Below are 18,784 nucleotides of genomic sequence, written 5' to 3' on the forward strand. Positions count from 1 at the left end.
TTTTTTATTTTTTTACAGATAGAACATAAAAGATAATTGTAATAAGTTATATAGTTGAATTTAAAATAATAGTTTTCAATGAATACTAATATAATCAATGATACGGTACAATAAATATTCCATTCATAAATTCTATTTTTGAAGTGAATTATACATATAAATACTGTGCCTTCGCAGACTATAACCAACGCATGCACACGTGCGCGTTGGATAAAATAAAATAATAATAAAATATATATCTTTTTATATTCACTAGCATTAGCAAGTTGACTCTTTAAAAGGGAGAATGTTTCAAAACTTTTCAAAGAGTAACATTATAACTCAATTTCGTAAACTTTTTCTTTTTAAATTTATATAAATTTACATTTTCATAATTTGTTACGGAAGTGAGTCTAATGTTACAATCTATTTCTTCGTATAATTCTACGATCCTACCAATCATTTAATTCTTTATAAAAATAGAGCAACGATAAAGAATTAAATCAATTGGCTGTTCTTTACTACGGCATAAATAAATGAATAAAAAAATTGCCGTAAATATACAATACCAACCCTGAAAAGTTTAATTTAAATCTCCACAGTCATAACCACAGAAACATTTACGCTCTGCGTAAAATGTTATATATAAATTAAAAATAATACTTTTTCTTTCTCTTCATTTCTCATAATATTAATTTTATATCAATATATTAACAAAATAAAATACAAATGTATCACGTACGAATATTTTCAATTTAATATAATTTGATTGTATCATTAAAATTTAACAACTGAGCAATGAATAAGACATGCTAAAATGTTTCGTGCTAATATAATTTACATTATATATATGTATATATACATATACATATATATATACATATATACATATATATATATATATATATATATATATATATATATATATATATATATATAATTGGTATATTTACATAATAAAATATTTCTGCGAACTCAAACATACACTAGGCTCAACATTCAACTCACATACTAATATAAATATGTTATGTATTTAAAAAAAAAAGAAAATATACAGAATCGCATTCAAACATTAAATAAGAATGAAATGCATATATTTTCATGAATTACTCATTGCACATTAGAATATTTATATTAGAAACAAAACTTAAATATCGACTTCAAATATTTATTATTAATTTTTAGATTTTTCATTAAATTTATATTTTTTATTTTTTTAATAAAACCAAAGAAATGTTTTGAAGTATCAAGTTATTGATTCGATCATTGCACTTATATAAAATAGAAATTTTAAAACAAAAGAATTAATACAAACTACATAAATTTTATAATAAATCTATCAAGAAAGTATTCGTACGTGCGATATTTCTAAATTTCTAAGTGAATTAATAATGAAGAAAATTGCAAATTATGTTAATCTCTAAAAGAGTGATGTAGAGCAGGACAAAAAGAATATAACAAGTATAATGAAGAAAATAAATAAAATGTGTTATACATAGTGCTACGAAGAATAATTAAAGATTGAAGGAGTCATCAAGTAATTGTTTCAATTCTTTGAGATGCTGCATTTTACTTCCTGTTGCGGGTGAAGCTCCCGTTGGTCGACCAACATATCTGAAACAGAAAGTTAAAGATTAAAGTTGTTATAAATATTATATATTTATCATCATGAACAGTAAGGAACAAATAAAATTATAACAGATATTCTAATTAAATACTATGATTAACATTACCTTAATGTTCTCTGTTTGGATTTATTAGATTCTTTTGACAGTGGCTCGGACACAATTGTTGGTTTAGTTGAAAACCAACCACTAAACCACCCTCTGCTATCCTTACTGTCGTATGATGTATTTCCGCTGCTGTAACATGGCCCAATTGTTTACTTTGTAAGCACGCGTACAAACAAATTAGTGACAACTTAGTGCAAATATATTGCTTATTATGATATATACATATATCGAAATTTTATAAATTTTATTATATTATATTAAAAACGACAAAGTAAAAAATTTGAGCCATGTAAACAGCTAAAGCCGTGAAAAATATATTGAATATTTAAAATAAATGATAATTGTATTTTTTAATAATTTATATATACAATTATCAATTAAATGACTATACGATATTAAAATTCATTAAAAAATTTATCAAGACGAAAACAAAATAATTTAAATTTATATAATTTAAAATATATAGTTTTTTAAAAAATTGATACTTACGATACAGAACGAGTTCCATTAAGAGCTGTATGGAATCTAGGCTGAATATATGTCCATGCACCTTGATTTTTATGTTCTTCTTGAGCCCATACTAAATCTGCATTGGAATATTTAACAGCTTCTTTTTTAACTAAATCATATGGGAAAGGTGAAATCTGTAAATAAAAACACTCAGATAATTTTAAGTAAAACGATAGAAGTATTAAGTTCAAAACTTGATATTTATTACATTGATATCTATTTACCTGTTCAATTCTTATAATAGCAACTTTATCATCCAAATTTTTCTCTGCGCGTGCTTTTTTTAGATCATAGTAAATCTTACCAGAACAAAAAAGCACTCTTTTAACATTATTAGGATTCTGAGAAGCTACACCTTCTTCTGGTATTACTCTAAGAAACTCTGTATTTTCTAGCATTAAATCGAAATTAGATTTCGCTTCTGGATGACGAAGTAATGATTTTGGTGTCATTAAAATCAAAGGTTTTCTAAATGGCAATGCAATTTGTCTTCTTAAAATATGAAAATAATTTGCTGGTGTACTGCAATTAGCTACAATCCAGTTGATATCATGCAATTGGCGTACAGCAAATTCTTCATTTTCAGGAGGAAAATAATCTGGATCATCAGCCGACATTTGTAAAAAACGTTCCAAACGAGCACTGGAATGCTCAGGTCCCTATAAAAATATAATATAATGAATTATTCACTGTCATATTATAAATATCTAAAAAAAAAATATTTAAAATATATTTACCATTCCTTCGAGACCATGAGGTTGCAGCATAACAAGACCAGATTGACGTACCCATTTAGCTTGACCACTGCTAATAAATTGATCGATAATGCATTGTGCTGTATTATTGAAATCACCAAATTGCGCTTCCCAGCATACTAATGCATTAGGATTTGTCATAGAATAACCTAATTCAAATCCTGAAAATTTAAAAATTTTAAATAAAAATAATTTCGTTATTTATATCATCAAAACATATAATATAAACAAAATCAATGTAAAAAATATTTTAATATTTTTACCAAGAACACCAAACTCTGATAAAGAACTATTGCACACAGTGTATGGAGCTTGATCTGGATAAAGATAACATAACGGTCTATAAGTAGCTTTATCTACAGTTTGATGATGAAGAACATGATGTCTATGTGAAAAAGTTCCTCTTTCTACATCTTGACCTGACAATCTAACATGAATGCCCTCTTTAAGTAAGGAACCAAAAGCCATAGCTTCTCCAAGAGCCCAATCAACTGTTCGAGCTTCTATCATTTCCATACGAGATTTCAAAATACGTTCGATACCTATTTAATATTCATATATTTCGAATTATTTAATATTAATAATTTCTATATATATTATATATTCTATATATATTAAAACCATTAAAAAATATATTTACCTTTATGAACTACAAATTCTGCTGCATTGGGTGGTGGTGATGAGAATTTTTTTCCAATATGAATGAGTGTGTCTTCTTTAATACCAGTAGGAGATACTTTTAAAGGATCTTTTCCTTCAAAGAAACCAGACCATGGAGAATCCAGCCAATCTTTATATTTAATATGCGTTTCTTGTTTAGCATTGACATATGCTTCTTCACAGATTTTTTCATATTTATCTTTAACATCCTACAATAATATTATTACAATAATTCATCACATATACTTAAATAATTAAAATATCTTAAGATACCTTAACTTCTTCAGAAGTGACAACACCATCGTCAGTAAGAGTTTTAGCATATTTGTCTAGAACTGGTGGAGTATTTTTAATTTTGCGGTACATTAAAGGTTGTGTAAACATAGGTTCATCAATTTCATTATGACCATTTCGTCTATATGATACAATATCAATAACAACATCTTTGTGAAAAGTTGCTCTCCATTCTGCAGCAACTTTGCAAACATGCATCACAGCCTCAGGATCATCCGAATTAACATGAAAGATAGGTGCGTTCACTACTCTTGCAACATCTTTCAAAAATTCAAACATAATTTAAATGAAATTTAATAATTACTTTAAATTATTAATTATATTAAACTTATATAATAAATTTATATATAATAAACTTTAAGATATAAAAATATTATTTTCTATATGTAATATTTACCAGTACAGTATGGAGATGATCGTGAATGTCTTGGATCTGTTGTAAATCCAATTTGATTATTTACCACGATATGAATAGTACCATGAGTTGTGTAATCAGGCAAATCTGATAAGTGCATTGTTTCAAAAACGATACCCTGTCCACAAAATGCAGCATCACCATGCAGGAGAATAGACATGACCTGTTAAAATTCAATAATAAAAATTTAATGTTTTATTAATAATGCAAATTATTATTTAAATTAAAAACTAATGTAAATTGTTATTATAATTTTTATATCGCACTTTTTTGCCTTCACCATCACCACGGTAGAATTGTTCTGCACGAGTCTTTCCTTGTACTACCGGATCAACAGCTTCCAAATGAGATGGATTTGCCACTACAGCCAAACGAATGTTTTTATTTGTTACTCGATTTAGACGCTCAATATACGTTCCCAAATGATATTTAACATCACCAGATCCCTAAATTATTAAGAATGAATAAAATATGTATAATAAATCAAATTTTATAACATATATTATATATGCTTACATCATCAGCTGCTTCAAGAGCAGCAAATTGAGTAAATATTTGACTTAAAGGCTTGCGGCATACATTAGCAAGGACATTTAAACGACCTCGATGAGGCATACCCATAACAATAGATTCAACTCCTAATTCAGTTGATTTATCAATTACTTGTTTCATAGCAGGAATTAGAATTTCACATCCTTCTAAACCAAATCTTTTCTCGGATGACCATTTGCGTGCAAGAAATGCTTCAAATCTATAATAGAAAAATATAATACAAAAAATAGGATTAAATATATTGCTGATTTAATATACAAATATTGACATTTTAATATGTATATACCCAGTTGCTCGAGTTAATCTAGCCAAAATAAGTCTTCTTTCATCATTTGTCATTTCCATAATACCAGGTGTCTCCATTTTTTGCCGAATCCAATTGCATTGTTCTAAGGAGTTAATAAACATGAATTCCACACCAATGTGACCACAATAAGCAGCTTCTAATCTTTTTAAGATTTCACGAAGAGGTAATGATTTTTCTTTGCCTCCGATAAAAGTGGTGGACGGTAATTTGAAAATACGATCCATGTCTGACTCCTCTGTAGAATGTGAATAATAAAATATTTAATTTAAAAAAAAATTAATACTATAAAGAATAAGCATTACATATTTATAACAACAAAAAATTTAACTTCAAATAAATTTTTTTTTAAATATTTGCTATATGTAATACGCACCTTTTTTTAATTAAAGTATAATATAAATATATTTTTTTTTTATTACTGATACTGAAAATGTGAACTATTTATGAAGCAAAAAAATAAAAAAAAGATAACTTTGTACAATACGAAACTTAAATGCAATATTTTTTATATTCGCATTTTTCTATCTTTGTAACTTAAAAATATACAAATAGTTTTTTTAATAATATTACGTGTAAATATATGCAAAAAGTTTGACGCGTAATATATGCATGCATCATATTTTAAAAAAACCAATAATCAAGATTATTGGTTTAAAAATATATAACAAACCTTCTCCACAATATTTATAAAAATAGAAATAAATTGAAAACTGAAAAAAATATTCAAATACAAAGCTGTAAACCTTAATAAAGCATTATTAGTAAAAACAATCACCAACAATACCAAAATTATAACACTACAATAATATTATAAGATTTTTAAATATATATATTATTGATTATACAATTTATAAATTAAAATAAAAAAGAATACAAAAAAATGTAAAATTTGAAAAATAATGAATGTATAAAAAATATTTAATAAATAAATAAGAAGTTGAAAAACTATATTTACAAATATAATTTATAAATAATTATTTTTCATTATATTAAATATCTTACATAAATTATTATGATAATAATGTAATTTAATTATTATTAATATTTTTTCTAATTCTTCCCAAAAAAAAATTATTCCTGGCACAAATATCTTTACAGCAAAATAGAGCAGTTTTTCAAATAATATTTATACAAAAAACCCAAGCACCTTTACAATTTGTCTGCAACACCAATTTTTATATAATTCCATAATAAACCAGCGCTTCCCAAAGATACTAAAAATTCATAAAGACTTTAAATTGAACTTTCATTTGAATTATAATTCTTACATATTTTTCGTAAGTGCAGCTATTTTGTATTGTAGTTCCTGTGAGTAAGTTGTAGTACGTGCTCTGTTTCCTGTGAACATTAGACTTGAACTGAATAATTAAGTTATTGAACTTTTTTACTTGTATTATGATAAGACCTTGTACCTAAATAAAAATAATTTCATTTTGCTAACTTTTAATCTAATTAAAATTCAAAATTTTTTTTGTATTTATAATGCTGTATTTTGTGACCAGGAAAAAATGTAATAGTATATAAATCATAATAATAAACACAATATAATAGCATTAAGTATCATATTGTAATAAAAAAAATTTGCAATATATCATATAAATATTTTTAAAATAAGAATGTTAAAAAAACAATAAAATGAAATATTGTTTCAAATAATCCATTTTTTTACTATTCTTTTAATGTATCGAAATACCTCAATTAAAGTGCGTCACACAGTATTTTTTTAGTTTTTGTTTTATACAGAGACACGTTCATTTGGGCTTACCGAATGAATAATGATTATAGAGCAACTCTTGTGGATGTCTATCATCAAGATCAGCGCTGTTGATGCCAAGTGGATCCAATTTAGCGATATGATGGCCACGAATCTGTCAATTTAACGCCACATTCATACGAACCAAATAATTTTTAGTTTTCAAACTTATCAACTCATTATATACATTAAAATAAATTACTGTGATAGATATTTACTTAAATATGTTTACTTAAATATATTTTAAAATATTTATTTATATATATTGAAAAAGAGAAAGAGAAAGAAAAAAAGACAAAGAAAAAAATTTTTTTTTAAAAATGTAACATCACAGTAATTAAAAACAAACATATTATGAAAATAAATATTCGTTAATATTAATATTTTAAAGCATGTTATGTACATACTTTCTATTATTATTATTAAATTTATTATTTATATACTTAAAATATATATTAGAAATATTTAATTGTTATTTCATAATTTTTTGAATAATTAAATTAAACAAATATATAAAAATTAAAATAAAATTCTGCTATATATAAAAAATCAATAATTACAATACAATAAAGTTAAATAGTAAATTGTTCCAGAAACAAACATTCTTCAAATAATAATTGCAAACATATAAAAGCAAAGCTGATAACATCATTTGCAAGCATGCAAAGCAATGATTTCCAAATTTTTCTTACCTTAGATAATTTTCTTGTATACATTATTTAAATATATCATAAATAATTACATATATATTACAGAGTAATAAAAATATAAAAACTATTTACACATTTTCATTGATATACTTAACATATTATCAATACATTAAATTAATTACAAAATATAAACTAATAAACATTCCATATTTTTTTAAGAAAAACATTTTCAGTATCAGTAAAATTTATCATGGATTTACATTCATATAACACCTTCTTATTCTATTCAATATTTATATTTAATATCTGTAATAATTCTTTCATTATATTATTAATATTATTAATATTTTTATCCTTATATAAACTATTTTACTTAACAACTATTTTAATTATATATTTTATATTAACATAATAATTGAAAATAAAAAATATATTTATCATAAAATTACAAAATATTGGAGAAAAAAAAAGATATAATAATCAAGAAGGAGTTAATATGTATGATAAAAACCATGTTTATTTTTATGATGTGAAATATGATATAACTGGTGAAGGTGTTTTAAAAATGTTCTAATAATATGAAAGTATTAATATTTTGATTTTGACAAAGATAATAAACAAATATATAATCTAAAGCCAAATTTAAAATGGTATATATATTATGAATGACACACCTTTACCTTATGATACACATAAAAATTGAAATAATAGTTTAAGGAATAGGTTTGGGTAAAAGCCTTACCAAGCATATATTGTCGCAGAACCTGTTCTGGAGATCCCTTGCGGGCTGCATAATGTGTATGTATCAGGTCTGTTTGCATGATACCCAGTGGGTCCAGATCAGCAACTAAGTGACCTCGAGCCTATATGCCAATAAATAATTCCAAAACGACCCCAAATGTATATCAGTTTTTCTATTTATTACTACCATACATTACTACCATATAAAGATACATTTAATATTGATATTAAAATTGTAACTACCCCTTAATTATTAACTATTTTTAATACTAATTTATTACATTAGCACATTAAAATTTTTAATTTATACATTTTTAAAACTACATAAAAATATATATTAGAATTTTTTAAATATGTGAAATAAATAATAAAATTAGAAATATTGTAGCCTTTATATCAAATTTTTGGTTGAATTAATAAAAAAATATTAAGTTTATTAAAAATATTATAAGTCTTAATCTACTTTTTATAAATAAACTATTTTTAATAGTAGATTGTTTTATAATAGTAGATATATATATTTCATTAATTTTTTTATTCATTTCTTTTATTATATATTAATGATTATGTAATATGTATTACATATGATATTACAATGATAATATATTAATGACAGAATTTATAAAAGTTTAATATAGCCTGGGAAATATTTAACTGTAAAACATGCTAAAGGTAATAGATGCAATAAGCATCTAATGGAATGAGATTATTATGCAATATTTGACTGATTTGAAATTCAGTATTTAAAATATTCATTTTTTTAATGATAGCATGAAATGATGAATTATTTCATGAAACACATGATAGCCCTTAATAAATCAGTTTCAATATCAATTTCTTATGTCCTGTATTTCATAATTTTTTTTTCTCTTTTTTCATTTGCAAAATTAATATATTAATTAGATTAGTAAACATGATGTTTAGTAAATATGATGTTAAGAAATAAAAAAAAAAAGAAATTAGGACATGGAAATTGAGAAGAAACTTTTTATGTCACATGCAATATGATAGTAAAAATTTCCCTTCAACATAAAACATACATACAATGTTTCTAGAACACATGCTACAATGTTTCAAGATCAAATAATGATTGAATTACATTCAAAATATTAAGACATTTTTCTCAATGATTTCAAAAAATAAAATAAGACATCTAAAAGCTTTAACATGAAGCCAAAATGTTTACTTAAACTGAATATCTCATAAATAAGAAAAATGAAATTATTTAAAAATATATAATAAATACATTTTTTGTAATATATATAAGAAATTTGAAGTGCTTGAAAATATGTTTTTGAAATTTTTATTTTTTTTTAAATAGATAATATAAAATTAATATACCTGATAAGAACGAATAATAGCTTGAACAGCCAGATGATCATCAATTACTTTCTCAGTAATAGGTATTTGGCTTAATTGAGTACTTCCACCAAGTGGTAATAATGCTCCTAATGGAACTTGGTTATGACTTGGAGCAAGGGAAGGAGGAGCCTGATATGCAAGACCTGGTGCAGCTCCAGCAGTACTACTACGGAAAAATGAATCCCAAGACTACAAAAAAAATTATTATTATTATTATTATTTATATTAACAATAATATATTTTATAAATTTATTACTAACCACATGTACACTATGAGGATCTTGTAACCATGCATTATACATTTCTTCTACATAAGAACTAGAACTTCCATTGAGAAAAGGTTCTGTTGCTACCCGATTGCTATACTTTCTGGCTGATTTGGCTACCATCACTTGTGTAGTTCTTGTCAAGGGATGACTTCGTACCAGCCATGAAGCAAACCTTTCAGGTTTGCACATTCGAGGTGCCAAAGGAGTTAATGTATTAAATACTGTCCTTGCCTTATACATTTTTACCTGAAACAATAATAATATTATAGAGAGTTTACATTTATATTGTTTACTTTTATTTATATTTACTCAGAAAACAAAATAAGAAAACAAATTAAATAATAAAAGATAAATAAATTTTATTAATTTGCTTTAAAGTATAAAATTTTATCTATGCTAATCAAAATATAATATATATATATTATAATATAATATAATAATATATAATTATATTTATATATATCTTGATTCATTTCTTCTTCTATATATGAATAGTAACTTTAAACTTAATTTCTTTTCCAAAAATAAAAAAACATTAATATATATATCAGTAATATATTATATTTAAAATAAATTAATATTTTTTCTTAAATAATCTAATATATTTTCCTAAAAAGTAATTTTCTTATGAAATCATTTTGTAAGATTATTCTATTTATAAAAAAATATTTTTAAATTTCTTTTTAATTATAATTGCATAATCATATATGATTGCCAACTTTAAAATTTAGTACATGATGAAATCAATCAATTTATATATCACGTACAATTATGGAAAATAAATATTTAAAAAAAATTAATGAAAATATTAATATTAATAAATATTTGTGTGATAATAAATAATACATAATAAACAATAATTTAATATATAATTATCAAAAATAATTTGATATCAATATAAATTAATAATTTTTTGAATATTAAAGTATGATAATAATGATATGATAATAATGATAATATGATAATATGATAATAATGATAATAATGATAAAATAATGATACATTTAGATTAAGAAACTTTTTTTTATTATAAAATTATTATATATAATTACATATAAAAAACAAATTATAAATATATAATAAATTATATCTTATAAATATTAACAAAATAATTTCTTCATAATATAATTAAATGATATTAAAAAAAAATGAAAAAGAAAATTCAATATAAATTTAAAAGTTAAAATACTACTACTTGTATATATATATATATATATACAATCATAAAAATTAACAATAAATAAGAAATATATATATAAATTAATTTAATATTTTTATAATCAGTATATTATTAATATAAAATAAATAAAACTCATCTATTTTAAAATCAAGTAATAAAAATCAAAATACATTATAAGAATTCATAATAAATTCTCTATATTCAATTTCATCATGTAAATTAATTAGACAAGAAATAAATATATATGCCAAAAATATTAGGTTAGATCATAATTTATAATAGCATGAAATTCATTTTAATATTATAATAAATAATATTATAATATTATACAATTTAAATTGAAAGCAATAAAAGAATATTCATAATAATTATGATACGAATTATCAATTATTAACATATTATTACGAATAATCGTACGAAATATATATCAATTAGAAATATAAAAAATTTATATAGGATTTTGAGTAGAACAAAACAAAAAACATATAAAAATATATATAATAAATGCGTATGACAAAATACTATTTTAATTTTCTTTATTATGTAATTTATTTCGGCAAATATAAATATATATTTATTTTTCAAATTCCTGTAAGTTTATAGATTTAAATTGTGTTTATGATCATTTTATAAAAAAAATTATAACCAAAAATAAATAATAAAAATCAATTTTTTTTAAATAGATTTTTAGCTTTTAAAATATTTGAAAAAAATTGTGTTCATTTATAAATAAATGAAATATAAGAAATATATGACATTTCTTCTTTCCAACGTGATTAAATGTTAATCATCTTAGATAAGAAAGGAGTAAATAAAAGGACGAAGATTTTAAATTTAAAAAAACATCTCAAAAGTATATATGTAGAATTTATTATAGAATTCTAAATAGCTATAGCGATTACACAATTGCATTTATATCCAAATGTATGAAAAAATAATATTTTTCATTCATATACAATCACATTATAGGTTACTGATTCAATTATTAATAATATTTTAATTAATATATAATATAAAAATATAAAATAAATCTGTTAAATTTCTAAAGTTCTCGAATTTGTTTTGTCTGCATTTGTTAAGTCAGGTGACTATTTTTGTCTACTGCAACAATTTTACGTAATCGAAAATGTCACCAAAGAAAATTGTAAGATGGAATCATTTTTATTATTAAAATTAAGTTTCTTTACACAAAATAATTGACAATTATTAGTAAAAATCATATTCTTCATTAAATTTATAATTAAAAAAAATTAAACATAAATGAGATACAAATTCACATACCTGATGTTAACGCAACACGATGACAGACTATCCACCATTTACAACTCACAAGAAGAGCGAACTACGTCGTCTTAAAATATGATTAAGAGATAGACCTCAGCGCACCTAACGACTAAATATTGCATATCATTTTTATAATTTGATTTTAAATCTATTTAAAATTTATTTTAAAAATATTAAATATAATTTTTTTTGTTTATTATTAATATTTAAATTTGTTAATTTCTTTAAATATTTGTAAATTATTATATCATTTATTATATCATTACAAAAATTAATATTTCTATTCTTTTCAATTTCTTTAAAAAAATAATAATTTGATTCTTGATTAATATTAAATAATTCATGATTAATTTTTAAAATAAAATATGCATTAAAATTTGAAAATTTATATAAAAAAAGATTTTTATCAATTTTTATTTTTATTTTGTTTCTTCAAATTTAAAAATCTTCAATTATTTTTCAATAAATTCAAATTTTTTTATTTTCTTCTATTAATTATAATTCTAATTCTATATTAATTCTAATTATATTATAATAAAATTATATATATCTATAATCAAATCACGAAGTGTGACTTTATGACTGAAATTGGACAAAGATCATTTTTGATATAAATCCTTTAATTTTATTCGTTTTATGAATTTTATATAAAAATAAATCATAAATTTTATATGTATATAAATTAAATATTTTAATAGTAATTAATTTTTTCAATTCAACAATATTGTTATAATAAAATGTTATGTTTAAATTGTTCGAAGAAACGAAAATCAATATTGAAAAAGATAAAATTTAAATATTTTAAAATTCTGGTAAGAACTAAAATTTTCCGTTAACGATTTTCTTTTAATGAAAGAAGAACATATCGGAAACAAAAGATATATATGTAAAAATGTAATCGATAAACAATAAAAGCGTAACCTACGAAATTCTTCCTTCTTATTTCTTGAATTTTTATAGATTTCTTTTAGTTTTATATTATTACAAATTTCATTTATTCGTTAAAAAATTTAAAATTTTTAATATTGATCTTACTTATGATGGTTATTTCATAATTAAATTATGTATATTAATTAATTTAAAACAGAATATGGATATTAATAACAAGAAAAAATATTGCTCTGGTAATTAGATATTTATTATTTTATAATTCAACATGTTTTTAAGCATGCTATATATTATTTTTCATTACATTCTACAATAACAATATTATATTTGTAATATATCTATATATATTTGTAATATATCTAATTATATTGATGTTTATTTATTTAGATGTAAAAAATGTAAAACAATGGTTGCATTCTACAAAAGAAAGATGTGATTCGTTAAAATCTCATATGAAATATATGAAGATGTTATATCATGATATGCCAAAAATACAAGAAAATAAAAAGACATTGTATAGTCCAAATTGGAAAGATTCTAAAATTAAGACTTCTAATAATGATCAAACTATAATTTCTAAACAGATGAATTATAATAATTCTTTGGAAAATTATTCTGATATTGAATGTATGTTTGTAAATGTTTGAAAATGATATAATAAATATTAATATTTGATGTTTTTTATTACTTTATATTCTGTTATTATTACAAAATTATAAAAATAAGTACAAACAATATATTTTGTTACAGACAATATAATTCACAAGGATGAACCTATAACATCAAGTTTAGTAAACATTATATCAAAAATTAATCTACAAGATAAAGAGGAAGAAAAACTACAAAATTTTGATAAACAGAAAGCAGCAGGAATTTCTTCAATTACACCTCGAACGTATGATATTCAAAATATACATATACAATCAAAATCATTATTACCAATTCAGAAAGAAAACATGGTAGTATGTATCATGTTTAAATCATGAATATATTTGATACACATTCTAAAGGAAGTTGTTCTTCATAACTATATTTATAAAAATCTTATTAACAGTGTGAAGAACACAATCACAATTGGCAACTCCCATATCAAAAGCATTTAACAGAATATTCTACAGAATTGATAGAAAATATTGAATGTTCAAACAAATCATTTGAACAATTAATTCTGGATAATCAAAATGATTATATACTTCAAGAATCACCATCTATAAGAGATAATATAAAACTGAATATTTCTGGTAATTTAAAAGATGGACCCAGTGATAAAAATAAAATTTCTGTAAGAAGTGAGAAAAAAGAAAAAGCAATTTCTTCAGCATTATCAAGCAAGAAAGGTTCTTTATGTAAACTAGATGATATTGTTTCATTGAAAAAGAAACGAAGAAGAAAAATAAATTGTTCTAATTCAAGGAGTACTGTAACTACAAGAGAAACAGTTCTTTTAGGAAAAAAGGATACAAAAAGACGAAAACAAAAAAGTATCATATAAAGATGTTCATTTGAGAACTTTATATTGATTTTTATGTATATTTTAGATAGTGTAAGTAATCGTCATACATTCAAGTCTCAACAAGCATCTAATGAAGTAGTGGAAATTTATCATAATGCTGCAGCAAAGAGTGGTAGCACATCTGCTATTCCTAGTAAACATTCAAAACTTGAACATCATATGAACTACATTAACATATTAAAATCTTCAGCTATAAATAAACGACAGAATATGTCTATAAATCCAAAATGTGAAAGTAATAATTATGCAAATACTTGTGATACTAATATAGATGGTCTTCAAAATTGTTCTCAAAGACAATATCAATCTGGACAGAAAGTAGAGTAAGGTCTTATAATAATGATTATATAAATGATAACATTAAATATAATATATATTTCTACTTTTAGAGGAAAAAATACAATTACTAATGATCTAAATTATAATTTGGAGGTTTCAACCACTCCTTTATGTACTATGGAAAAATACAATTCACATCAGTGCCAACATGCAATTATACAAGCATCGTATTGTAATCCAATAATTACTCATAATTATGAAATGCCAACTTTAGCTTCAAAATTGAAAAGAGCAAATCGATCATATTTCAGTAGATTCAATTTTCGAAATATACCTTTCGTAGTGGGTACTTCAGTAACCCCAAGTCATAATTTAGGTTTAAATATACAACAAGTATGTTATTAAATATAAAAATGAGCTATATTTATTATTATAGCTTTTCTTTATTTAAAAGGTTTTAAGTATAATGAAAACAAGACAAACTGCTACAACTGGAATTACTCCTCTTCTTATTCGTAAAATTAGTAGAGGTATGAAACCTGCATCTATTCTTATAGAACAAATAAATGATCAACAGAGTAAACTATCTCATATGAATTCCCAAATGAATTCTCAAATGAATGCACATATACAAAAAGAAAATTTATTTATGGGTAAAGGTGAACACTTATTAGAAAATGAAAATATGTTTTTGAAAGGAGTAAGTAATGTAAATTTAAATGTAAATATAAAATCAAGTCTTGAACAATATCAAAATATACAACAAAAAATTAATGGCGATATAAATAAATATGAAAATCTTCATAAAAAAAAGGTTTGTTTATTAGAAAATTCAAAAAAATACCATTAAAAAAGTTCATATTTTATCTCAAAATATAAAAGTTATATCTATTTTCAGGATACTAAGTCAGAAAATCAATTAAATACATTAAATACAACACAGATATTACATGCAACAGATAATAAAATGTTAAAATTGTTTGCTTCTCATCAAAATGTAAATTCTAAAATGGAAAATCCAGAGATACAGTCAAAAATTTATCAGGTGAAGTCTTGCAAAATAATAGATTGTTTGAGAATATTAATTTAAATCAAATTATAGGGTAGTATATGTGATAAACACAATTCCAATACCACAATAGTTAATCATTCTCAAGATTCAAAAGGAATACAAGAAGTTCTTATTAATCTTCATGACCAATTTGAAGAAATGAACACGTAACTTAAACTAATTTCTGCAAAATATAAAATTATATAATCTATATATTAATTAAATATTTCTTAATCAATAGGAGATATGAAAGATTACAAACAAAAGCAAAAAAATACAGTGATAAAGAGTTAGAAGAAGAAATATTACATTTAGAAAAAGAATTAAGTATTAAAGAAGCTGAAATAAATGCTGTTGTTAATTTATATAAAGAGGTAAAATGACTATTCTTAAATTATGATATTTCATTATATTTAGATTATATTTTATGATCTAATTATAATGTTTTTAATAATTCATGAGTTGAAAATTTATTATAATTGCTTTATTTATTGATCTTAGGTAATGGCATTGAAACATCAAATGAGATTGTTACAAAAAAAGAATAGCTATGTTTGTATATCAACTGAAATTCCATTGGGTTCAGATAAATTATATACAACTGTTCCATTTACATCAACTAAATCTAATGGATCAAGTTTTCAACATAAATCTCTTCATAAAAGAGGAAATAGTATTATTGCAAGGGAACCTACTTCACTTCGTTTAGCCGGACTTTTACGGCAAATTCAAACATTTCAAAAACAATTAAAACTGATGTCGTGGTAATAGTGTATTTTAGTGAATCACATGTAATGCATAAGCTGAAATTATTAACAAATTTGTTATATGATATTTATTGAAATGATTGTTTATGTAATATCATATTAAATGATGGTCTAAAATTTGATTAAAAAATGATAATAACATATAAAGTATAAAACAAATAAAATTTGTAATAATTTTTCTTAAGTAAACATTTGTGTTGTGTAGTAGAAGATTTGTCATTTATCATTATATTATTTAAAAAAATATAATGATAATTTATATTATAATTTATATTATATATAAATTATTATTAAGATAATTTATATTATATTAAGAATTTTGTTAGGGTTATTCTGTATAATAGAAATCATATTTAGTAGACCACATATTTCTTTTATTCAATTCTGTGTGCTACTTGTTATAATGAATAGATTTGTATAGTTTTATATATTTATTTACGCACCTACTTTATATAGTTATATCGTTTACACATATATACATAATAAGTTTTCAAATGTTTTCAAATATTGCAGAATAATTAAAATTATTATAGTATATAAATCTTTACCTGTTTTTTAATTTTGTTTTTAATATGATGTTTTTAATAGATATACCATTAAGATTATCTCTTTTTTTTCTATACAACAACATCTGATCATTCGTAACAATAACTCATTTCTCATAATTAAGAAATTTTAACCAATTACTAACAAAAATATTAATCTCACAAGTAACTACACAGCTACACAAAATTATATATTATAAAAAATCATGCAAAATCGGGTTTCATTTTAAAAATCTCATGAAGATATAAATTCCATTTCTATGTATAATCTAAAAAATTTTATTTCATAGAATATTAATCATTTCTAAGGCAGTATTGTTTTTTTTTTTTTTATCATAAAAATCACACTAAAAATTGATCAAAATAATATATCTAATAGTTAATATAAAATAACTTGTTTTATATTTTGCAAATTTTAATATTAATAAATGTAATAATAATATTATTATAACAGATATAATATAATATTAATATTATAATGGATATAATATTAAGCTCGGAAGGAAGTCATACAAAAAAAATTGTCTTTTTTAATTATTAAAAAATATTAAAAAATTATAAATTTTATTAAATTAAATTGTTAAATTTTTCATCATTTTTTACTCCAACTTTTTTCTCTTTTCTTTTTCCTTTTCTTTCTTTTTTTCTTTTTTCTTTTCTCTTTTTTTTTATAAAGAAATGTAACATTGTTCAAGTTATTATTTTTATTTTACGATCTTTTAAACAGATCATCAATCTCAATTTCCTTCTACGAAGGAGACGGCCGAAAACATTTCCTCACGTCAAGAAATCGTTTCCACAAAAAAACTTAAATCCTTCTCACACACATTCTCTCATTAATATAAGTAATATATCTCTCATATTATATATCACAGACTAAAAATGCTTTGGTCTAAAAAATCTTTTTCGGTTTCATTCACATTCCGCATATACTAATTCAGCGGATAAAATTTATAACAAACATTGTTTGGATTATTTTATAAGATTAAAATATTTAAAAATATTTTAAATAAATTTTTTTATATTAGTGTGCGAAATGGATTAGCGCTAAGAATTGGGGCCGCCATAATTTTTTCATGATAAACTATAAATGAATTATAATATATTGCAAGGAACCAATTGAAACTACGAATATAATATTTTAGAAATTTTTTTATAATCATTTTAAAAATTTGAACAACAATCAATATTAGTTTAGATTAAAATTTTAAACCGCATACATATATATAAATAAATATGTGTATATATATATATATATATATATATATATATATATATATATATACATATGATTTCC

The 18,784-nt window shown here is 22.2% G+C and overlaps 2 protein-coding genes across 8 annotated transcripts; one reads left to right on the forward strand and one right to left on the reverse strand.

Moving 5' to 3' along the window:
- Positions 1 to 1,165: 1,165 nt before the first annotated feature.
- On the reverse strand, positions 1,166 to 12,558 carry LOC408286 (2-oxoglutarate dehydrogenase, mitochondrial). 7 transcript variants are annotated; one of them, XM_006566064.3, is made up of 16 exons: positions 12,442 to 12,557; positions 9,972 to 10,226; positions 9,691 to 9,900; positions 6,971 to 7,073; positions 5,185 to 5,440; positions 4,863 to 5,097; positions 4,613 to 4,792; positions 4,329 to 4,509; positions 3,911 to 4,191; positions 3,618 to 3,846; positions 3,241 to 3,519; positions 2,960 to 3,138; positions 2,447 to 2,881; positions 2,202 to 2,356; positions 1,713 to 1,841; positions 1,494 to 1,593 (listed from the first exon to the last, which is right to left on the reverse strand). In XM_006566064.3, exons 2-16 carry the CDS (start codon positions 10,218 to 10,220, stop codon positions 1,494 to 1,496), a joined length of 3,201 nt encoding a protein of 1,066 aa, XP_006566127.1. In that variant the 5' UTR covers positions 10,221 to 10,226; positions 12,442 to 12,557. The 7 variants fall into 7 exon arrangements, with proteins under 7 accessions (XP_026299224.1, XP_016770035.2, XP_026299226.1 ...); XM_391838.7 differs by lacking the exon at positions 6,971 to 7,073 and adding an exon at positions 8,351 to 8,471; XM_026443439.1 differs by lacking the exons at positions 6,971 to 7,073; positions 12,442 to 12,557 and adding an exon at positions 8,351 to 8,471 and having other exon boundaries at positions 1,166 to 1,593; positions 9,972 to 10,220.
- A 717-nt stretch (positions 12,559 to 13,275) lies between these two features.
- Positions 13,276 to 17,691, forward strand: LOC552618. The gene is given in 10 exon segments (XM_624992.6): positions 13,276 to 13,568; positions 13,720 to 13,959; positions 14,083 to 14,294; positions 14,387 to 15,168; positions 15,235 to 15,517; positions 15,579 to 15,938; positions 16,023 to 16,169; positions 16,227 to 16,342; positions 16,417 to 16,549; positions 16,677 to 17,691. Coding segments are annotated over 10 exon segments (2,574 nt in total). The 5' UTR covers positions 13,276 to 13,534; the 3' UTR covers positions 16,944 to 17,691.
- Positions 17,692 to 18,784: the final 1,093 nt, after the last annotated feature.

The sequence above is a fragment of the Apis mellifera genome, linkage group LG10 (assembly GCF_003254395.2).
Source record: "Apis mellifera strain DH4 linkage group LG10, Amel_HAv3.1, whole genome shotgun sequence".
Lineage (NCBI taxonomy): Eukaryota > Metazoa > Arthropoda > Insecta > Hymenoptera > Apidae > Apis > Apis mellifera.

Bases quoted from the DNA above. Each gene is read 5' to 3' on its own strand.
- LOC408286 (XM_026443439.1), bottom strand. From the start codon at position 10,220: ATGTATAAGGCAAGGACAGTATTTAATACATTAACTCCTTTGGCACCT. The intron at 8,472-9,690 runs GTATATTAATTT...ATTGGCATATAG, and splicing joins CTATTATTCGTTCTTATCAG to GCTCGAGGTCACTTAGTTGC. The intron at 2,882-2,959 runs GTAAATATATTT...ATATTTTTATAG, and splicing joins CTCATGGTCTCGAAGGAATG to GGACCTGAGCATTCCAGTGC.